The sequence below is a fragment of the Pholis gunnellus genome, assembly GCF_910591455.1.
Source record: "Pholis gunnellus genome assembly, chromosome: 11".
In the NCBI taxonomy this organism is placed as follows: Eukaryota; Metazoa; Chordata; class Actinopteri; order Perciformes; family Pholidae; genus Pholis; species Pholis gunnellus.
The window spans coordinates 20,358,141-20,381,306 of record NC_136538.1 but is presented as its reverse complement, the minus strand read 5'-3'; the positions used below and the strand labels follow the sequence as shown (position 1 = coordinate 20,381,306).

Here is a 23,166-nt window from a genome sequence, read left to right as displayed (position 1 = left end):
GCTGTGAGACAGAAGACGAGGTTTAATTGATTGCTCGTGTGATCGTTTTGATCGACAGGACTCTCCCAACGCTCAGACCAGGAGGACGATCGAGTGCTGCAACACCGACTTCTGCAACAGAGACCTGCAGCCCACACTCCCCCCTCAGCCTCCCCCTGGTAACATCCACACTCCCCCACAGCGGAGAGATTCAGGTGTTCATCGAGCGATCGTAGAGTTAACCTCCAGTGTTTTCTGTTTTACAGACGGCAGCCCTCACTGGCTGGCCTTCCTCATCTCGATGACGGTCTGCTGCTGCACTCTGATCTGCGTCACCGTGGTCTGTTACTACAGGTAGGACGTCATCCTCAGCACCTCGTATACCTCAAGATATCATCATTTTAAGACTTGTAGGCCATGTAACCTTTTAATAAAGGTGGTCTCTCAGGTAGAAGTGACTGTCGGTTGTAATAAACTGCCTGTTATTCTGTATTTAGTGATTTAACTCTGTGTGTCAGGTACAAGTGGCAGAGTGAGCGTCAGCGGTATCACAAGGATCTGGAGCAGGAGGTCTTCATCCCGGTTGGAGAGTCCCTCAAAGACCTCATCCACCAATCGCAGAGCTCCGGCAGCGGCTCCGGGCTCCCCCTGCTGGTAGGAGCACAGCACTGCACCTGGAGGACAAACACATTAATTACATAAACATGCACATTCAAAATTAAAAGAATAGTATTTACATGTTTATCCAAGTTTCCTCAGAATTTAGACTCTAAAGTTAAACGTGTACAATGCAACCAAATATTGTACTTTTTTAAAATGCCATTTAACAAAGACTCTCGCTCTCTCTTTCTTCGTCTTCCTCTCTCGGCCTCTCAGGTGCAACGGACCATCGCCAAGCAGATCCAGATGGTGCGTCAGATCGGTAAGGGGCGGTACGGAGAGGTGTGGCTCGGCCGCTGGAGGGGAGAGAAGGTGGCCGTCAAAGTCTTCTTCACCCGAGAGGAAGCCAGCTGGTTCAGAGAGACGGAGATCTACCAGACGGTCCTGATGAGACACGAAAACATCCTCGGTACCGAATCGCATCCTTCACTTATACTTCACACATTTATACTTCACTTTTACAAACAGGTCCTTTTTAAAGGCAGTTCCACAGTTTTGGGACTTCTTTATCATAATTATTGGTACGTTTTCATGAGTGTAGAGGGAGAAACAGTCGAGTTGTCTCAGTATTTTTAACACTTCTTTATATATTTTAAGCTCTAGCTGAAGGTGCCAGGAGGAAAGTAAACATGGAAACAGTTTCTTGCAGTTTTCTTTCCATATTTCATTATCGGTGGAGGTCTGACCTGTCAATCATCTTTCTCTCTCTCTCCGTCCTGCAGGCTTCATCGCGGCCGACATCAAAGGCACCGGCGCCTTCACGCAGCTCTTCCTCATCACCGACTACCACGACAACGGTTCTCTGTACGACTACCTGAAGCTGACCACGCTGGACACGCAGACCCTGCTGCGGCTGGCGTACTCCACCGCCTGCGGCCTCTGTCACCTGCACACCGAGATCTACGGCACGCAGGGAAAGCCGGCCATCGCCCACCGAGACCTGAAGAGCAAGAACATCCTGATCAAGAAGAACGGCGCCTGCTGCATCGCCGACCTCGGCCTCGCCGTCAAGTTCAACAGGTAGACAGACGTGTTTCTGACTCCACTGTGTGGACTTCTGTGACCTCGGCATGTGACTGACGGCGCTCTCTCGTTGTTCTTTGCTCAGCGACACTAACGAGGTGGACGTCCCCCTGAGCACCCGGGTCGGGACGAGGCGCTACATGGCCCCCGAGGTCCTGGACGAGAGCCTCAACAAGAACCACTTCCAGGCTTACATCATGGCCGACATGTACAGCTACGGTCTTGTCATCTGGGAGATGGCCAGACGCTGCGTCACCGGAGGTACACACACACACACACGCGCACACACATGCACTTTTTCCTAATGAGTGTATGTCTGTATTTAATTTTGTTATCGAGGAAAATAAACGCATTAATAGGGTTTCAAACTATTTTGAGGCTGATCTTAATTAAAATGAGTTGATCAACAGAAATTGAACTGGTAACTTTAAATAGTTTCAGTCATTTTTAAGCAAAAAAACAAAACGTTTTCTGGTTTCAGCTTCTCAGATGTTCTGATTTGCTTTTTTCATTGAATATTCGAAGGTTTTGGACTTAAAGTCCGACAAAACGAGTTAAAAGAAGACATTTTGCCAAACTCTTAATATTTTACTGATTAGTTGAGAAAAGGCATTTATAGATCATTTTCATTACTAATTTAATCTTTAATCTTTGAAATAATAAAAATTATGACTTTTTGATTCAGAAGCTGAAACCAAAGAATATCTGGTATTTTTTAATTATCAGAATAGTTGCCAATTCGTCTTTCATAAACTAATAGTTTCTGTTCCGAGTGAGAAAATATTCGTCAGTGGTCAATAGAGGGAATCATCATTGGCTTCATCCCTAATTTAATATCAGAACCGTTTTCTGTCATTTTCTGCGAGTGCAGATGTTCTTTGGTTTGATGCTCGGCTGTGATTGGTCAGTGAAAACATTCAAAGCTTTTATCTTTCTGAGTTAATGTCGGCTGTTTCCTGTCTAATGAAATCAGCACAGAGCAGAACTACAGTTAGTTTCTTTATTAAATGAAGAGGCTCCACCTGCTGGTGAAAACATGGTACTGCAGACAGTTCAGAGCATCTTCCATCTTTACCAAACAATTACTAAAACATTTTTATACATTTTAAAATTGAAATGTTATAGACCAAACAATTAAATGATTAATCAACAAAGTATTGGGCATGTTAATAGACAATTTCTTTGTTCTAATATACTTTCTAAACTTTAAATTTTTTAATTTTTCTGAACAGACGTCATCCAGATGTGTGTAATAAAATGTATTTCTTGTCTCAGGTATTGCGGAGGACTACCAGCTGCCGTACTACGAGATGGTTCCTTCTGACCCGTCGTATGAAGACATGCTGGAGGTGGTTTGCGTGAAAGGACTCCGGCCGACGGTGTCCAACCGCTGGAACAGTGATGAGGTGAGACTTCAACAGTCCAAAACCCAAAATATCACATTTATTGTGACATAAAACAGAAAGATAATTGTAAAAATCATGTTAAAACATTCAACAGCTGAAGGAGATGTAATTAAATAGTTTGTTTTGTGCAACAAACGCTCCAAAACTCAACTTTGCTGTCATATATGATGATAAAAAGCATCACATTTTGATATTTTTGTCTGTAAAATGTCAGGGGAAAATGATTTAACTTCCAACAGTCCAAAGATTAAGTTTACTGAGATATAAAACTGAGAAAAACTGAAAATTCTCACTTTCGAGAGAGTGGATCCAGAGAATTGTATTTGTTTTTCTAGAAAATTACTGAAATTGAAACTGCTGAAACATAAGATTATCCTTTTATTATTATGTATTATTATTAGTATTATTATTATTATGTAGTAGTAGTAGTGTTACAGCAGCAAAGGGGAGATTGAAACAATCCTTCCGTCCTTCCTTCCTTCCTTAGTGCCTTCGGGCCATGCTGAAGCTGATGTCGGAGTGCTGGGCTCCTAACCCCGCCTCCCGCCTCACCATCCTCCGAGTGAAGAAGACGCTCTCCAAGATGGTGGAGTCCCAGGACATCAAGATCTGACCGCCCCCCTCCTCTTCCTCCTCCTCCTCTTCGTCCCACCTGAACCCTGAACACACTCAACCTGCTCAGGCTCAGTGCAGCCCCTCTTCATCAGGAGGAGGAAGAGGAGGAGAAGTTGGGAGATGATAATGGACCCATTTCAGGGCTGAACTGTGCGTCTCCTCCTTCCTCCATCTTCAGTCTGTCTGGAAACAAACATGGAGTCCTTCCTCCTCCTCCTCCTCCTCTCTCTGCCGGGTTTGACGCTTTCTGTGAAAGCCAAACGAGGCGATAAAGATAATTTTGACGGAGGGAAGAGAAGGAGAGCTCTCGATGCTCCTTGTGAATGAACACAGATTTGTTTTTTTTTAAAGGACCCTCGTCACCTTCCTCCACTTCTGCCTGTTTCAAAACGCTAAAAAAAATGCCAATTTTTTGTTGTTACTTTCTCTTCAGGACTGAGTTCTCCTGCCATATTGAAATATATCTACACTCTAAAAAGTAGAGTTAATTATAAAGAAAAAGGTACTATTATAACATGTGAATTTTAACGTGTAAATAAATGTCATTAGATGCCGTGCCTCCTCAAGAGAGGATTTAAAACACAACAAAACACTGTGCTGCAGTGGTGTTGACGTCCAACCGACTCCAGGAGACGATGAGTCGCCACAGAGACGTCTACCGTCCTGTCTGTCCGTCTGTCTGTCTGTCTGTCTTCATCTTGTCTGTCTGTCTTGTCCGTCTGTCTGTCCAGCTGTCTGTCTGAAGGTTTGATCAGTTATGAAGAGGTTGAGCTGCTCCGGTGTCACAAAGAAACCTGATTGGTTGAGTTGAACCTCAGTGGGTGGAGCCTAAAGGACCAGAGGGACAATAGAGAGGTCCCTTAAATGGACAAACGTGTGTAACTCATGGCACAATTCAAACATGATCAAAGATTTCGGTCTCTAACCGTTTACTACCAGACATATTTTTTCTGAAATAATGTCCCATGGTGGTCCACCAGAACAAGAACTGCAGAAATATGTAAAAATATCAAAGTAAATACGTCTTTAGCTCGTTCTGACTCGCTAAAACCTCTGGATTAACGCCCACATCCCTTAATTTGCTGTTTTTAACATTTCAGGCATACTTTACTCCTAAGTAATAGAAAGATGAAGTCTACAACTGAAGTCTCCGACGTTAAAATTTCAAAACATTTGAAAATACAACAAAACCGGTTTCTCTTAAAATTGTTGTTAAATAACTTTGGCTCGTCCCACTCAGGTTTCACTCTTCAGATTTATTTCAATAATTCTTCATTCTGCTGCATTAAAAGCATTACTTCAGTTGCAGTTTGGGACTTTCTCATTAATAATATTTGGGAAACTAGTCCAGAATGTGTTTAGCCTAGCTTAGCACAAAGACTGGAAGCGGGGGGAAACTGTTAGCACCATAAAAAGCTCTAAATAGTTTTAGATTGATGCGTTTAATCTGTCTTTTTAATGGGTTTAGAAACAAATATGTAAAATTAAACATTTTAGTAGCAGTTAGCATTTGAGCTAGGCTAGCAGCTTCCCCCATGCTTACAATATTTGTGCTAAGCTAGGCTAAACACACCCTGGGCCTATCGCTGTACTGGACACAGATTCACCTGAAATGTTGAACTGTTCCTTTATTCTCCTCAGCGGTCGGATGACGTGCACGTGATGGCTCGGTGTGCACGTGTGTGTGTGTGTGTGTGTGTACGTGTGTGAATGAAGCTAACCGATCATACAGTTCATACAGTTGAGAGCAGCGACTTTAGTGTTTTTCTCTGTAATAAATATGCAGGACAACGTATAGGAATAATCTCTAATATGTAAATCTGTAATGTTGTTGTTGTTTTGTACAGCATCTGGTTCGGTGCCTTATGAGTTTACCAAGGAAATGAAAAACTCTGTATACAGTCTGTCCAATGTAACGATTTTTAAGTAAATAACCTTATTTTAGTACACAAACTCCTCTTTCACCTGTGGTTTGTTTTTTGACTCATGGAAACTCGTTTACATAAAAATGTTGTGACATATAATTAACAGACTATCTTTATGATTGAAAATCTGAATTTGTAAAGAAACTGAAAATAACCAGATGGTCAAACTTTGACTAATCTTTACTTGCAAAGTGTAATTTTGATGAACAATTTCCCAAAATGTATATTTTAAGTCGTTTTGTCCTAGCTTTGTTTTGATTTTTTAAAAGATGGCAGGAAGAGAAATTTACTAGAAAGTCAAAGTTAAGATGTGACTTAAACATGATTTTAAAATGTCAATTAGTGAAGACTAACAGAAAATCAAAGCTGTGATTTGCTAAATCAAAATGGATGAATTATATTTTTGATTGCTCATTTCTTAGTTTCCTTATCTGGAGCAGAAAAGTTACAAAGACGAGAAATGGACGTCAGTTATTTCTTCCGCACCTGAAACAAAGTTAAAACCATATTTACCTCAGCGCCCGACATGAAACCTTGATGTCTTACGTTATATATCAAAATGTCCCCATAAAGTATTTTGACCCACATTTAATATTTTTACATGGAAGTACAAATTTTTGATTCAAATTGATAATTCTCATTTAATGCTTTTTTTTGTCACATGATGAATGTGGAACATTTTGTTTTAACTTTTGTTCTGCAGGTTTCTTTTCCAGAACACTGAACAGCTCCACCTGCTGGACGGACACTGCAACTTACAACCAGGTGGAAAGTCTGAAAGGACAGTTTACATGATTTTAAACTCAAAAGGACACAAATTTACGGAGTAATTTTCCTATAATCAGCAATAACTGAGGAATGTCAATTTAATTTCCCTGCACCCAAGATTGTCTAACTGCCATGATCAGGACTCAACTGTCATGTTTAAACTCCAGACTAACTGTATAACTGAGGTGAGCAGGTCCACCAAACTTAGCGGGTTAAATTCGGTCTCCTGATGCAGCATCAGTGCAAACGGGTAAATGAGGTTAAGTGTAGAAATGTATGAATAGGATTTTTAAACTTCATCTTGAACATTAAGTCCTCTGTATAATCTCTTTACAGATTAAACCAAATTTGATGTTTTCTAAGGCAAAAAAAACCTAACTTCCTGAAGTCAGACACCAAAATATTCAGTTTAGTCTCTGAAAAACAGGCTGCACAGCTTCTTTGGAAATGAACCAGAAAAATTTCTAATCTAAGTCTTGACATTCTACAAAATAGTTACATAATTTGTCTAAATTGATACCTTAAGTTAATAGTATTTCTGGGAATCCCATCATAGTAATAATCACTTCACTATCCATAGATTCTAGCTACCAGGTTAGAAATGTATAGGTCAATATATTTATCGTAAAGACGATGGGATGGAAAAGCTTCAGAGAAAACAGTCTGCGTTGTGTCAAAACATTTGCGTCTTTATTTTATTGTTAACACCAGTCAGTTAGTCTACTTGTCCTCGGGCTTGTTGAAGCAGTAGGTGAGGCAGCACTTTCCGCAGTAGTGACGGTCGAAGTGGCTCGCCATGAAAACACCGGCACCGCACTCGTCAGCGGGACACTCGCGCCTCAGCCGGTGGATTTTACCGTTCTCGTCAACCTGGAGGAGAAAAACAACAAACACTTTAGTTCAGAAAGAATAAACTTAGTAAAATGTTTTCCAAAGATCGGATTCAGTATTTCAGATGTTTCTTCCTCACTTGATCAAAACCGATGACATACTTCAACCTGAATGACATTACACAAGATTTAAATAATGTAATATTTAGTACCTTGTAGTACTTGAGCACCGCGAGCTTGACCTTCTTCCTCTTGTGCTTGTTCTTCTTGGGGGTGGTGTAAGACTTCTTCTTCCTCTTCTTAGCACCACCACGCAGCCTCAACACCAAGTGAAGGGTGGACTCCTGAAGACAAGAGAAGTCAGCTTGTTGGTCTTTTAAAAACAGATATTTTTCATGAGATAAAACCACCTATTTTAGGTCTGATCGGGACTTTTGTCTCACCTTCTGGATGTTGTAGTCGGACAGCGTGCGTCCGTCTTCCAGCTGCTTTCCAGCGAAGATCAACCTCTGCTGATCAGGAGGGATTCCTGCAGACAAGAAAACAGATTGACAGTCAGACTCTGACAGATGTGTGTTAAAACCACTGCAGCGCCAGAAAAATTTGATTTACATCCAATTATTTCAAAAAGCCTGGCTGAACTTAACACAAATTTTAAACCCATATTGGTAAAAACTGATCCAAGGAACTAAAACTTAGGTTATGCAGCACAGCACGTTTGCTGTTCACCTTAATAACCAACATTATATACATACAATTTGCTTGATTCTACAATTAGAGACATCAGATGAAAATGTCTTCCTTTCCTCTGACATTCATTTGTTAATTTCATTTATAAACACATTACAGCTGAGGAGCCAGACTTTGTTCAAACTCAGATCTGTATTTTCATTTCTCGTGGAGCTCTCAACGTTTCAAAAGAAGCCAAATGTATCTCAGCTCAACATGTAGCTTCAGTGAGTTGGAACAAACGAACAAAACGTGGTGACATTTAACAAAACAATGTATGTAACTTTGATGCTACTAATGGACATTAAAGGGAAACCAGGTGTTCTTCTCCCATATTTTAAGAAACGTATTAAGGCGGAATTGAAGTTGATTCTCACTCAAGATGATCTATTATCAGGCTGCATAACAGCTGATCAGGTTGTTTAAATGGTGAACAGAGCTATTTTTAACATCAAACATCTGTAACACATGTTATAGTTATCAATTAATCAGCCAATTAGTAGGTACTTTTAAAGATGTTATTGCCCAAAACCTAAAGATTAAATGTTATCAACAATGGTGGAAGAAGTACTTCAGATAATAAACTTCATTAAAAGTATTCAAGTCATCAGGAAAATGTGCTAAAAAGTATTAGATGTACATAAACGTCCCCTGTGGTAGTACACATGTGTAGTTACACTTGAGTTACATTCCACCGCTGGTTTCTTGCCCACAATAACTCAGCAGTGAGTTACCTGCCACCAAAGCAATAACGTCACATGACAAAAATAAAACAGTTTTAAGTAACTCACCCTCTTTGTCTTGGATCTTGGCCTTGACATTTTCGATAGTATCTGAAGGTTCAACCTGTGAACAAGTAAAGAGAAGACATGTCAGCCATGACACCTTCTTCCGGTCAATAATGACATATTTGGGGCATAAGACCCAAAACTTGATTTCCATCAATATATCATATTGAAAAGTGGAAATATGGTCATTTTAAGTCTGCTTCAGCCACACGTGTTTACGGTGTTCTGTTAGCTTAGCCACTTAGCTTTAATTATAAACTACGACAGAGTATAGCATCCACTCTAGCGGTGTTTAAATACGTTTAAACACCGTAGGAGCTGATTTAAGTAATAATGGGGTTAATTATAGGTGTACATATCGGCATATTTGACAATTAAGTCAATACAACTCGAGGTAACTGCAGCCATTGAACGCCACATCCCCCCACCACAGCCCGGCTAGCTCACCTCGAGGGTTATGGTCTTCCCCGTGAGGGTTTTGACGAAAATCTGCATCCTGGCGTTCAACCCACCTACAAAGGAAAACACACATAACTTATGAGCTGTTGCTGCTGCAAAAGAAATGCTCGTTAAAATCGTTATTTTGTGGTAATAATTCGGTTTTAAACACAGAGCACGATCTTACCACAGGCTCACTCCTAATGGCGGATCATGAGAAGAGGGCTTCCGAAAGCGAGCGACGGGGTTTTCTGCCCGCGTTTGCACGGGGTGGGTAGCCCGTCAGCAATGCCTGATCGAAATTATCAACAATTTGTCGATATTATGTTTTTGTGACCTTTTTGTCAAACGTATCGGTAATAACGTTGGTCTAAACATATATATCACCGCGCATAATTTTAAGCTGAAAAAAAAACTAAAAACACAATTCCCCAGGTACACTTTCACTGTAACCTTAGCAACGCGGTAGACGAGCAATCCTAGTCCACATTTTGTTATGTTGTGGTTGATTTACGTCTTTTTTGATAACTCTATCGTTATTTAAATTGGTATTAGTCTAAATGTATGTTGGGGCATATTTAAAAAGGAAACAACCAAATGCTTAAAAAAGAATGAAAGAAAGAAAGAGCGTTACAAAAAATAGGTGTATAAAATAATAACAAATGTCTGAGCCACGAAACTCCAGCAGTTTATCTTCAAGAACAGAAGAAAGATGTTCAACACCGGACATTTTGGTTTATGGGAGCGATGAGAGGTTTCTCAGATCTCTGGATGAGTTTATCGAACATGAGATACGGTACCTACGGTGTCCAGAAGAGGTCAAACTCCGCTACATGATCTACCGCTACGTGTTTAATAAGGTATTACGTCATTGAAACTTTGTGTAAAATGTATATTTACTCAAACAACGTTACTGTTACTTCTTGAGTACAGACAGACAGATAGATAGATAGATAGATAGATAGATAGATAGATAGATAGATAGATAGATAGACAGACAGACAGACAGACAGACAGACAGACAGTTGGATTAACGTTCTCCATTAGTTTATATGTCAGAGGTAAAAATGCATTTACTCCACTAACGTGTATTTGAAAGCTTTAGTCACTTTTTAGTTTAAAATTATTAAAACTAAATAGAAATCATTTTTATAAATTATGACATATTATTAGAATCCAATAATATAATAATAATCGGCCTGCATAATGCCTACTTTTACTTTTGGCAACTTAAATATCTTTAAATATATTATGCTAATATATAGAATTGTACCTGTAAAGGAGTATTTTTAAACTTTAGTATTGTTACTTTTACTCAAATAAAATATCTAAATACTTCCACCACCACTGATAAATACTTCTGAAATGGACCACTGCATATTACATACTTTTACTTTTAGTACTTCAAGTATATTTTGATGCTGCTACTTTTTTACTTTGACCTAAGTAAGGTTCTGAATGCAGTACTTGTACATGTAACTTGTGGGTATTTCCCACACACCAGTATTATTGCTGGTACTAGATGATTGTGATTGTATCTCTGACTGTGGCTCTCTCTTGTTATTTTTCCTCCTCGTCTTGTCTACAGGTGATCGGACGAGCGACGGCCTATCAGAGACTTCTGCTGACCATAAAGGGGGAGTATGATGATGTGATCGGGGAGCTGCAGAGGAGGGAGGACGAGGCCAGGACGGCTCAGAGAACTCTGGCGGCCACAACGTCACACCCAAAATCACTGATGACCTGCCAGAGACGAGCCGCACACCTGAGGGACAGGTGTGTGCTATTGTGCTATGTTTGTGAGGACATTTTATCTTGAGAAGGATGTGTGAGGGTTCAAACTTTAGTTAAAGGCCCTGAAACCCTATTTTAGCTAATTACTACAAGAGATGAGGTCCACACATAATTAAACAATTTTGGTTATTTAGATTTTCTGTAATTGTAATTTCCAGTGGTTGAGGATCAACTAATTGATTAATGGATTAATACTTGTATAAGCTGTTGGGAAGTTTAATTTAAAGGACAAATTAATAAAGTGTGATGCAAAGAAAATGCTCAATTAAAGTACCTACTTCTTGTATTATTGTATTATTATTATACAAATACAACATTTCAGATACTATAGTAATACATCTATTTAATTAAATGATAAACTTTTTGTGTGAGTTCCTGATATGATGGCGATGTTTGAAAGTTTGTGTGAGGGATCGTTGGGAGGTTTTAAACACAACTTTATTTACTGACTGCATTCGTCTCTTTGACTCTCTCTAGAATCTGTGTCGTTCAGAAGGAAACTGCAGAACTTCAAGAGGAGATGAAGAGACAGAAATGCTCTCAAGACCAGAGCACATGGATACCTGGTACCACTGACACTAACACTCAGGCCTGATAGAAGAAAGTGTATTAAGTGTAACTTTGGGGTTTGTCTGTGGTAGACAACTCGTTCTACTGTGATAAATTGATTTATGCAGTGTCTGAAAACAAAAACAGACATCATCTCGTCATACATATTGTCCATGTTCACTTGTCATTCAGTTGCGTTGCATTGTTTCTACAGTAAATCGGGCCGAGCTTTTGTTTCAAGTGACCACAAAGAGACTCATACACAACTACAAAGATAAACAAAGAGCTGCAAACAGACACAAAATGACCACTCAGAGATTGTTATTGATGTATTGGTACAAGCCACAACTTCTGCTAATGGAAAACCAAAACAGAGTATCATCTCCGGTAAAGCATCCATGTTTCCTCCTCACGTCCGTCTCGTCTCCCAGGTTTGACGGTCGCTGAATCGGAGGACCCGGAGGCTCTGGACGGACACCTGAAGCATCTGGAATCCCAGAGAGCTGCTCTACTGGACAGGAAGAGTCACTGCATCTCTCTGGAGGTCAAAGCTGAGCTGGACGCCGAGCTGCAGGCCGCCAAGGACCACAGAGACCAGCTGAGCACCAAGAACGACCAACTGAAAGTCCTGTAAGAGCCCTGTGAAGTGGTTCATATTTAAAACGGAGCCGAAGACGAACTTAGCTTTATAAGACATCAACCTACCATGTTTACAACATTCAGACCTACCGAGTGAGGCTTGTTGAGCAGCTGTGATCACGTTGTTCTGTGTTTTTCTGTCTGTCTGCAGATACAAGCGTCTGAGATTAGTGTCTGACAGTCTGTCCGGCTGGGAGGGCGAGAATCAGCCGGTTCCTCTGGAGGAACTCTTGGGTTCCACACTGGAGAACATCAGACAGACCAGCGGTGAGACACTGCTGCAAACAGAAACAACTTTAGGATTCATCTTCATGGGTTTTATGGGAGATAGGAATGTGTAGTCGATCTATGCAATCTGATGATGATCAACCAACAGGCGAGAAGTTGACCCAATGACACGTGATCACAGCTCCTCATCAATTAAAAAATAAATAGTAATACAAAGGTGAATAAATAAAGAAGCCAATCAAAACAAATATCAATTTATGTCATTTTATACAATTATTTGTAATATTATCTTTGGTATTTTTAATGGCAATGTTATTTATTTATCAAACTATTTATTTTAGTTTTTAGCTTCTAGCATTAAAATAGTAAAAAAGTTCACTACATATTGTTTTTAGCTATCATTTCATAAAGTACAAACTCCCAGTTTAATTGTATGTCTTAAACAATCACATTTAGACAAAAGTTATTTTCATAATTATCAAAACCTGCCTTGATATTTCAGCGTGTAACAATCTAAATGTTATCATCGGGGGTATTCAATGTGTCACCTCTTAGCCAACTCAATCGTAAAGTGAAGTGAAGGCGTTACATTAAGTTGATTTTATATTGAAACATTGTTAATCTTCCCCTTCATCCTGCAGTGACGGAGGATGAAGGCCGCAGCATCGACGCTGAATTGTTCGAGCACGAAGAGCCGACCGGAGCGGACGAGTCTAAACTGCTGGCGGATTACCTGAACAGGTGCTGCGTTCACAAACAACTCTTGGTCAGTTTATCTGAAGTCTCTTCACTCTCTGACTCTCTGAATCACCTTTCTCTCTTCAACAGGTTCATTGAGCTCTTTGATTCGGCTCAGTATGAGGAGGCGGCTCTCCTCGCTGCTAGATCTCCTCGAGGAGTCCTGAGGAACCTCGACATCATGGAGATGTTTAAAGGTGGGAAACAACGTTTGTTTCTGTTTGTTGGTTCTTGTTTGTTATTGAAACATGTCTTCTTGTACACCTGTCTCTCTCCCAGGTGTGAAGGGCCCGCCGGGCTCTCTCCCCCCTCTCTTCCTCTTCCTCCAGGCCTTAGTGGTGACCGTCCCGGCCGGTGAGGAGCTATCAGCTGCTCTCTCCCTGCAGCTCGTCAGCTGTTCCCTGCAGCAGGGCGCCACGCAGCTCATCACCCACGCTGTCAACAACAACAAGTAAACACAACAAGTGTTTGTTTTTATGGTCAGCTGCTGCTGCTGCTCGGCGCTTAACAGTCTTTATCCTCCTTTATCCAGACTGACCTTCTCTGAGGATATGGGCGACATCCTGACTGAGCATGCTCAGAAGAACCCTGGCGTGGCTGACTTGTGTCTGGCGTTGGCCACCACCGTCTACGAGGCCTGCAGGCTGGACAGGAAGACCGCCCTGAGCCTCTGCAGGAGAGGCCTCATCCACAGCGCCACCGAGTTCATGAACCACTGCCGGGACCTCACCGCTGGTCTGTGTGTGTGTGTATGTGTGTGTGTGTGTGTATTGTTTTACCTGTTTTACCATCGTGGTGACGACATTCCTGCATTGTGAGGACATTTTGTCCAGTCGTCACTATTTTAAAGGACTGTTCGGTTTGAATAATACATTTGCTGTCTGAATTATACTGTTTTTATCTCCATTAAAATAGTTATTATTGGATGAAAGAAGGACAACATCAACATCTGATTTTTGAAATTTTCATCGTCAAACAGGGTCCTCACAAATATAGAAAGACAAATGTGTGTTTTCTTTCATAACTCATACAATAATCTGTGTATGAATCTCTCTCTCTCTCTCTCTCTCTCTCTCTCTCTCTCTTTCTCTCTCTCTCTCTCTCCCTCTCAGAGGACTGTATGTGGGTTCTGTATCGCTCGCCCAGCCTCTCCCTCCTCCAGCTGTTGACGGCGCCTCAGCAGGGCCGGGCGGCCATCTTGTCTTTGGGCGTGGCCTGTTCCACTCTGCTGGCTGACCCTCAGCAGCAGCAGCTCGCTCTGCAGCTCCTGGACAGCATTGTCAGCAAAGGACGAGGTAAACACTGACTGTCAGCAGGCACAAAGCCAGCAGTGACACAAACGCAGTTCTTATGCAGTTCTTCCTCAGTGTGTTTGTGCCTGTTTGCTCATTTCCTGACTCCCAACAAATGCTGCTGCAGTGCAATTTTGGTGCTGATTTTGCCATGAAATTATCAAACACACAGAAACACTTGGGAGCCAGATTTTAGTCATGAATCTACACACAACCTTTCTTTTAGCCCGATTTATAAAGATGCACGTGCTCCTGATTCTGTTTCATGAATTTAAATCATGGTGGAACTGGAAGCACCACCACAAGCTTCATTGCCACTCCCACAGAGAGCATGGATGGAAGCAGAAACGCATTTAAACAACCGTTTGCATGTCGATACTTGTGCCTTGTTCACCACTCATTAGACCTGAACAACAAAGAAGACATTGGCGAGGTTCTCCAACAGAACAGCTGTCATGACATTGCACGGTTGTGGGTATTTATAGCGCCTTAACCACCAGTTAAGTAAGATCCCAAAATAAATGTGCCACATCTCACTTATATGTTCTGTGCTTTAACAAACATCCTCTTGCAACAATTATTAATTATCATGTTGTATCATGACGTATGATGCATCAGAACATGCATGAAAACATGAGTCATTTAGCTAGATTTCAGGTCTAATCATCGTTATACTGATTTTAAAATGTAGTGACGGAGATGTCGGTTTTGTAGTTTTCCACATCAAGCCACCACGTGGCAGGAAACATGGATCCTCAATCTGATCATTCATGAAAAAACAAAACAAAGAAGCAGACTAACTCCGGACCTGAAGTGAGCTGCGTGTGTCTCAGTCTCGCTGTGTGTCTCGGTCCTCTCAGGGGTTTTGGAGGAGGCGATCCTGCAGGACAGCAGCTCTTCAGTGGACGTTTGGTCTGTCGTGGCGTCTCTGTGCTCTGAGCTGAACCGGGCTGACCTGAGCCGGGCCGTCCTGTCTGTTCTGCTGGACCAGAGCGGGACCCGAATCATAACCCCGGACCTGGAGGGAGCCCGGCTCATGGAGCACGTCTTCCTGTGAATACTGAACCTGAAAGGTAGAATAATCACAGAAAGCTAAATCCCACAAAGCAAAAAGACATCAGCTGTTAATAACATGTTTCATCTTCTTATGTTTGTGGCAGAAAACCTTCAAAACTTGTTTAAAACACTGACGTTCTGGTAGCTGTTGTGTAAAAGCTCAAATAGCTCTTTAAGTTTCACTCCTTCATTTGTAATATCTGAATCTCTTACACTTAAATATCCAATCTAAGGACCCTTTAATGAATTGTAATGTTTATGTGGTGAAATTGAAAGACTTTTAAAATCATTGTGTGTTTGTGTTGTAGCCAGATTAGTCTCGCATAGCCAGAACTGATTCCACAGCGCCGTGTCAGCGCTAACGAAAGGTCTGGCTCCACACATTGTCATTCTGGTGTAGGGGGGGGGGGGGGGGATAATGCTGGGGCTTGTTTGTAGTTCTTTAAACAATCACAATAATCTGGGGCGGCGCAAAACTCAGGAATGCAGCCAAATAGATGGCGCAGATAGGGGGAGGGGTGGAAAATGCTGGCTGAAATAGTCAGCCAATGGCCATTGGGATTATCCTGATCACAGACATGTGATCCTTCAGTTATCTAGGAGACCTTTGATCTTTTCTTTGTTTCAGTGAGATGACTCAGGTAAAAATCTGAAGTAGTGGCGGCTGACAGCCTGCAGGTGGCGAACAAATGCACAAACTGAGATTAAAGTGGCCTTCAAACAAAGATAATCATTTTATAATAATATATATATATAGATAATCGTTTATTTAAAGAGCACTTTTAAAGCAAAGAAGCACTAAACTGTTCAAATTTTACCCTCTTGTAGATCCTAATTTACCTCATAAATTCAGGAAACTTCAGGCTTTTCCCAGAGTTTGATGAAAGAAACCTTCTATGAATGAAATACTACAAACGATTAAAAACTAGTAGTACAAGTGACCTGGAAGTAGAGGTGGAGGAAGTACTTAATACCACAGTAATACCACAGTGTAGAAATACTCTAGGACAAGTAAAAGACCTGCATTCAAAATGTTACTCAAGTAAATAATACAAACGTAAAAGTACTCATTATACAGATTTGTCCATTTCAGAATAATATATATTAAAGGCATGGACTAACTGATTGCTGGGTAGCTTAAAGTAACATATAATAATACATCATAATGTATTGTTATATGTTATTTAGGCTCCATACGCCTGTAGAGAGAGCTGATGGCTTTGGAAGAGGGTGAGAGGTGAAAGGTCAGAGAGGAGCTCAGAAATCTGGAGACCTCCTCAGTCTCTCTCACCGAGGAGCAAAAAGTTGGTGTCAGATGACTAAAACACACTTTTAACTTGCCACTCCTGTTTCTACTTCACAGTGTAATCCGTCATGACGTGGTGCAGCTGTCAGAGCGCCCCCTCATGGTCGAGGGCGTAACTTAAACCCACTCGCTTACGTTGCTTCAGGTTGATTTTCTCTGAACAAATTGTTCTCTTATTGTCCAGAGTCCAGATAAAAGAAGGTCTGAGTTGATAAAGGTGTTGATATGTGCATCTGACTTTCAGTTATCACCGACTGCTCAGAGACATAAGCTTGAATACTAGATTTATACTTCTTTCCTGGAAATGATCATTTGATAAGTTAATGAAAGATTTATTATGTTTTACAAGACATGAGGGCAGAAATTCAGAGGAAGAAGTGTAGTTTAAGTTTTATGTCCTCTGCAGTGATTGAATGTAATTAAGCACATTTAATAAACTCCTGTACTTAAGTACAAATTCCAGATACTTGTACTTTACTCAAGTATTTCCATGTTATGCTATTTGCTACTTGTTCTCCACTACATCTCAGAGGTAAATATTGTACTATTGTATTTATGTTTGTATTGAATGGAACACGATTCAGAACTAGTATTAGCTCAGAGCTTGAAATACAACAAATACTTCAGGTGTATAAAGGAAACTAAAAACACTTTTATGACTTCTCAAACCAAACCTACGCCCTCGCCTCTGGTTGAAAACATGCTTTTTATTAAAGGTGTTTACAGCTGGAGTCAGTCAAACGGTGTGGCTTTAAATCACAGACTGTTTGCAGTGTGTTTAACGAGGCAGATAACGAGCAGGTAGATGGAGGGTTTCCTCACCAAACAGATCAGAGAGCAGACATCAGATATATCCTACAAAACTGTGTCACAGCTGAAGCTGCTTCTCATATCTGTGAGCAGTGAAGAAGTCTTCAGATCTTTTCCATGAGTAAAAATACTACATTAAAATAATAAATAGTCTGTTAGTCGGTTTACCTGTAATCTGAACCAATATGTCCTCATAAGAATAGTAGCAGGCCACAAGTCCTCACAAGTCCAACTAACCTGACAACACACACACTCTGAGCAGGTCAAACAGAAGAGGCTCTGTGTCGTCTGCAGGCCTCAATCTGTGAATGACACACACACACACACACACACACACACTGAGCAAACACACTCCCACCAGTCTATAAACTGAGGCTGACTGTTAACCCAGCATCCTCTCTGTCCAGCTCTTCATGTGCTCTCTCTCTCTCTCCGCTCGCCTGTGAAATGCAGGAAATTAAGCTTGTGTGTAGCTGTAAACACAGAGGAGCTCACGACAGATAAAACAGCCGTCGTCGGGGGGGGGGGGGGGGGGGGGGGGGGGTGCAGAGTTTATCTCAGATCAGCAGCGTGGGAAGACTGGCAGGCCGGTCAGCAGTCACCTCTCCAAACCGGTTTTCAACCCTCGCTATATAGTCCTGCATCCTCCTGAGCCAACACATTTAACATTGTATTGGACTTTCACTGAACAACAACCAAAAATCATTCCCCATGACCCCCCTTCCAAAATACAAAATACGATCCTTTGCAACCCTAGTGGTCGTCCATGTCGGCACCAATAACATGAAGATGAAGCAGTTGGAGGTCTCAAAAGAAAGCCAGAGTGTCGGAGTTTACCAGAAAGACTTTATGTTTCCAGCTCGTTGTTTTAAAATGAGAGTCTTGAATATGCTAACAGACTGAGCTAAAGCTAACCCAACAGGTAAAAAGTCATGATCCTCACCAGGCAAAGATCTGTGTGGAAGACTAATAAACAGCATTTTGTTTGTGTATAGCGGTCCAAGTACATTGACTCAAGTACTGTACTTCAGTGCAATTTTGAGGTACTTCTAATTGCAATTGAGTAAGTGTAAAATTGAGTTTACTTTTATTTAGGTAGAATGTTAAATGCATGACTTTTATTTGCGACCTGGAATTTCTACACGGTGGTGCTGCTACTTTTACTTCAGTAAATTATCACTTCTTCCACCACTGGTTTACTTTATTTTAGTACTAAATGTGATTATTTAGTGTTATTTATAACAAAGCCTTTGGATGTTTTAAATGCTCACTATAGACAAGTAAAACAGCAGTTAGACTTATGTTTTACTGTTTGTATTTTTTCAAACAGCCTGCTTTAGGTTTTCAAAGAGGAGAAATATATTTTCTCACACATTTATATTTGAAGAGCAGAAGGAAGAGAGAAAGAGATGCAAAGATTCAGTGCTGACTCACAACCGCTTGGCTCCATTTACAGCATATTGATCTCCTGCTGTGTGTGTGTGTGTGTGTGATGCTGGCCCAGCATGACACAGCTTCTTTGATTTTCAAACCACACCTTTTCTTTTCTCCCAAGGTAGGATACGTTCATACAGACATATACAGACATATAGATAGATAGATCCGTCATCATTTTAGGTCTGTATCACACACTATGTATTGTCGATTTCTATTCCATATTTTTTATTGTGATATAAATGATGGATGACAGAATCCACAGTTGTCTTTCTGTGAACAAAGGGTTGTCGTTACATATTGTGGTTTATGATCAAATTCTCTCTTTGTGTTTCACTCCCATCACATTTAGCATTTAGTTTTAAGACGGATTCACCAGCGTTCATTTACTCAAGCACTGCTGAAGTACAAATTCAAGGTACTTGTACTTAAGTTGGGTTTTCCATTTTAAGCTAATTTTTACTTGTACGTATACATTTCAGAGGTAAATACTGTACTTTTTACTCTACTACATTTATCTGACAGCTGTAGTTTCTGTTCCGATGACAGTTTTTCATCCCCTTCCTGTCCAGTGAAAACCATGTAATTCCAGGTGTGTTGATGTTGTGTGTTTGTGATAAACTGAAGGATGAAGTGTTCGTTCATGTGTTGAGAAAATGATGCTACTTCTTTAGGTAAATAAACTGTTTAAAAAGCCTCTTGGGTCAGATGGAAAATGCATCGTCACAAAGCTGAAAACAGGGCTGTTTTCCTGAGTTTATGAAAAGTTTACTTTTTAGAGACATGTGCTACAAACATATGATGATCTTATAAAATATGAGGCACTGTTGTGGAAAATGCAACGTAGACATTAATGCAGCAGAAACATCATTTATGTTAGTAAAACACTGACAGGGAACGTTTTACTGCACAATGAGTACTTTTACTTTAAGTACATTTAGCTGATAATACTTACCTACTTTTGCTTAAGGTCTTGAATGCAGGACTTGTACTTGTAGTGTAGTATTTTTACAGTGTGGTATTTGTACTTTTACTGAGTACTTCTTCCACCACCAGGATTCACTAAACTCTCTTAACTATGCAAACTTCCGTAAGATGTCATCTTTAGAATAACCAATGTGCCTAAAATTGCCATATAAATAAACCTGGACGTTACCCTCACACTCATATGGATTAATTAATAATTAACAATCATAACACACACACACACACACCATCATCATCATCATCATCATCATCATCATCTTGCCTCACCACACCTCAGAAATATTTCCCATCAGCCGGCTCTGCAGAGTACTTTCCACCAAACCAACAGCAACAACACCTTTAATCCATGGAAATATCAACTGGAACCAACACACACAACAGATGCCCATTCCTGATGTAATACTCCCAGTCAGGAGGTTGTGTGTTTGTGTGTGTGTGTTATAAATACTCTGGCATCAGTAGAAAAAAGTGAAAAATGCTGTGTAATCCCCCCTCATCTGTCCCCCAGTGAGTGGAGCTGAGGTGAGTGTGTTCATGTACTTTTCTGTGAGGACATTTGAGTGTCAGACCTTGAAAGTGAGGAACTTTCCCCGTCCTCACCTCTTCTGTTTAGGTTCCTAAACCTGAGGCAAGTTTATTCATTTAAAAACCTAAATATGGTATATTACAGGCTGATTTAAGGTATTTACTGTACGGCTGAAAAAGATTGTAAAGAGTTCCGTGTTTCTTGTTTGTTACCTTTTGAAAGAAGAACACATAAATAAATAAGCTATCTCAATCCTAAAGAGGAGAGTAAGACATGTCTCACTGTTAATACAATTCATCCTAAAAACAAGAAAGCAGAAAGTACAGAAAGAAAAAGAAGGACAACACAAAATACAAACAATCAAAGTTGGGAAACAGATTTGTAACTAGTAAAATGACAAAATGATTAATATGTTTGGAAGCAAAGGCTGAAGCTTGTTTGTTGAAAATGTGCTGCAAGTAAATGTAATCATCATTCAGATGGAACGATTCAGATTTTAATAACATGTTGTTGTGATAAACAGGATGTGGGAGGACAAACTGACTGACCGTTTATTAAAGATAATAATGAACGGATGCTTTCTGATTATCTGTCTTCACAACGGGATACTTTCTGTCTTTGTTGTTTCACATGTTGCAGTGGTGGAGGAAGTGTTTAGATCCTTTACTGCAGGAAAAGTACAATTACCACACTGTAAATATACTTTAACAAGTAATAGCCAGTATTATATCATTAGAAGTTTAATGAAAGTACTCAAGTAAAGTACAAGTAACTAAAATGTGTTCTTAAGTGCATTCCATCACTGGGTCTATACAACACCAACAACATATAAACAGCACATGTATAAATCTGCATGCTGCACAACGTTAACATGTATTTATGTCACCCACACTCTGGTCTTGCAGGTGTCTGTTAACTTGAAACACGCTGTAAACAGTCCAAACCTGTTGCTAGGCCACCGAGCAGCTGCCATCATCCCTAGCCTCCCTGCTGGAGGACTAAAGATAACTCTGTGTGTCAGCGGCCTGCAACAACTGGGTCAACACACACACAAACACACCACAATTCACCCATTTAGTTCTTCTCGTTCAGTGTATCAAGCCGCTGTCTTAAGCTGAACGTACTCTGGAGATTCTGTTAGTCTGGACGGAGGGCTGAAACACAGAGAAAAAGACGCCTTCACAAAAGTAGCAGACGTTCTCTGAGGAAGGAGCGACTGCAGAGATGACCTCAGCCGATCAGAGCGCATCCAGAGTGTTTGATAGAAGGTGTGAGACAGACAGAGGAGCTCGCATCATGTGCGGTGACTCACTGTTGTGCTGACAGTGACTATACACTGCAGGGTCCTCCAGTCAGCTGACTGCTGTTTCCAACACAACACACTGCAAAACAAACCGTCTGCTGCAACACGGAGGCAACATCACTCCAGTAAATACATCCTTTTAGGGTCACAAATCAAGTAAAACAGCAGCAGTTTGTTGTCCACTTACAGCCATCTGTACATGATTCTATGCCTGATACCTGCCACCAGTGTTTTTGCTCCTCTGGATTTCTTTGACCCTTTCTGCCTCAGTGTTTGGTTATTTTGGGTCTTCAGTCCTATTGCCTCGTGTCCACTCCTGTGACACCCTCAGTAAATGACTTGTACTTGTAAAGCTCTTTTCTAATCTTCCGACCACTCAAAGCGCTTCAACACTTCATGTCATCATTCACCGCCGGAACAGCCTCCAGGAATTTGGGGTTAAGTGTCTTGCACAAGGATGTAGCGGAAACTAACAAAGCCGGGGATCGACCCGCCGATCCTACTTATTTCCACCTCAGTTACAGATGATTACATGATCATTCACGATGAGTCTTTGTGTTTGTGTCCTGCTGACACCTGTAAGTCCAATATCCACACGGTTTCAGCTCTGTCTTTGGTCTCCGCCGACTCCTGAGAGAAATGTTTGACTCTTTGCTTAATGATCACCAGCTAGTCTCAGACTGTTTGTCTGCTGTGTCTTTTTAAAGCTTTTTATCTGAACGTGACGCAATGAGAGCTTCAGACCTGGTTAACATGCTCCCAGTTTCTTAATCACGCCCTGCAACATGAATACTATGTGTTGAGTGAGATGCTAGAGACATGGGAAGCCCCCCACCCCCAAAATAGAAAGAGAAAAATGTGTCAACATCTTAGCTTTCATTTCCTGTGTCTTTAAATACAATTTAGTACTCAACTAAAACTAAAACTTTTTGTAATGTCTCTGTGTATCAACTTAAATAATGTTTAATATTCATACTGACACATGGAGGATTTTTTTTTCAGTTTCCCTTTGTCATGAAACCTCAAACTGTCTAAACTTTCAGACTCTCTAAACTAGTTTCAATATTTCTAAGTTTTCAGATTCTGTCATTTATATTTCTCTTTATGAGACTCGACTCATAAAATCCCCTTCCTGCATCACCTTTAAGTTTCTATGGTTGAGTCGGTTAAACCTGTGACTCTCCAAACAGTTTCCCCTTTTGTTACTCAAACCTAAACAATTACACTTTGAAGTTCTTTGTTTCCACAAACGTAGCAAAGTTTGTTCCAGCGATGCGACCAAATCATTTATTCCTGCAGAGAAGTGCATGAGGCTAAATAGCTTACCAAACGTGACACATAAA

At 40.7% G+C, this 23,166-nt stretch overlaps 3 protein-coding genes across 4 annotated transcripts in view; 2 read left to right on the top strand and 1 right to left on the bottom strand.

The window, feature by feature from the left end:
- Positions 1-5,630, top strand: part of LOC306703390 (bone morphogenetic protein receptor type-1A-like) — a 37,995-nt gene extending 32,365 nt beyond the window's left edge. Inside the window, exons 6-13 of one of the 2 annotated variants that reach the window (XM_079169354.1) lie at positions 59-158; positions 246-333; positions 498-633; positions 856-1,048; positions 1,362-1,659; positions 1,748-1,923; positions 2,938-3,068; positions 3,556-5,630. In XM_079169354.1, coding sequence (XP_079025480.1) covers positions 59-158; positions 246-333; positions 498-633; positions 856-1,048; positions 1,362-1,659; positions 1,748-1,923; positions 2,938-3,068; positions 3,556-3,681 — 1,248 coding nt within the window. In that variant the 3' untranslated portion in view covers positions 3,682-5,630. Of the gene's footprint in view, positions 1-58; positions 334-497; positions 634-855; positions 1,049-1,361; positions 1,660-1,747; positions 1,924-2,937; positions 3,069-3,555 lie in introns of both variants that reach the window. The other variant, XM_079169353.1, reaches the window with a different exon arrangement.
- A 1,414-nt stretch (positions 5,631-7,044) lies between these two features.
- rps27a (ribosomal protein S27a) lies at positions 7,045-9,390 on the bottom strand. Its single transcript, XM_079168696.1, has 6 exons — positions 9,349-9,390; positions 9,171-9,235; positions 8,727-8,781; positions 7,650-7,735; positions 7,419-7,550; positions 7,045-7,246 (listed from the first exon to the last, which is right to left on the bottom strand). The coding sequence occupies exons 2-6, from the start codon at positions 9,216-9,218 to the stop codon at positions 7,097-7,099; spliced, it is 471 nt and encodes a 156-aa protein (XP_079024822.1). The 5' UTR covers positions 9,219-9,235; positions 9,349-9,390; the 3' UTR covers positions 7,045-7,096.
- A 433-nt stretch (positions 9,391-9,823) lies between these two features.
- LOC306703257 (clathrin heavy chain linker domain-containing protein 1-like) lies at positions 9,824-15,458 on the top strand (the record flags this gene model as incomplete). The annotated part of the gene is made up of 11 exons (XM_079169159.1): positions 9,824-10,021; positions 10,750-10,937; positions 11,433-11,521; positions 11,936-12,134; positions 12,295-12,410; positions 13,013-13,112; positions 13,200-13,306; positions 13,389-13,560; positions 13,642-13,844; positions 14,222-14,404; positions 15,262-15,458. The coding sequence occupies 11 exons, from the start codon at positions 9,824-9,826 to the stop codon at positions 15,456-15,458; spliced, it is 1,752 nt and encodes a 583-aa protein (XP_079025285.1).
- Positions 15,459-23,166: the final 7,708 nt, after the last annotated feature.

Excerpts from the sequence above, each read along its gene's own strand:
- rps27a (XM_079168696.1), bottom strand. The coding sequence starts at position 9,218 with ATGCAGATTTTCGTCAAAACCCTCACGGGGAAGACCATAACCCTCGAG. Across the intron at positions 7,551-7,649 it reads CCGACTACAACATCCAGAAG|GAGTCCACCCTTCACTTGGT; the intron begins GTGAGACAAAAG and ends TCTTGTCTTCAG. Across the intron at positions 7,247-7,418 it reads CGGTGCTCAAGTACTACAAG|GTTGACGAGAACGGTAAAAT; the intron begins GTACTAAATATT and ends TTTCTCCTCCAG.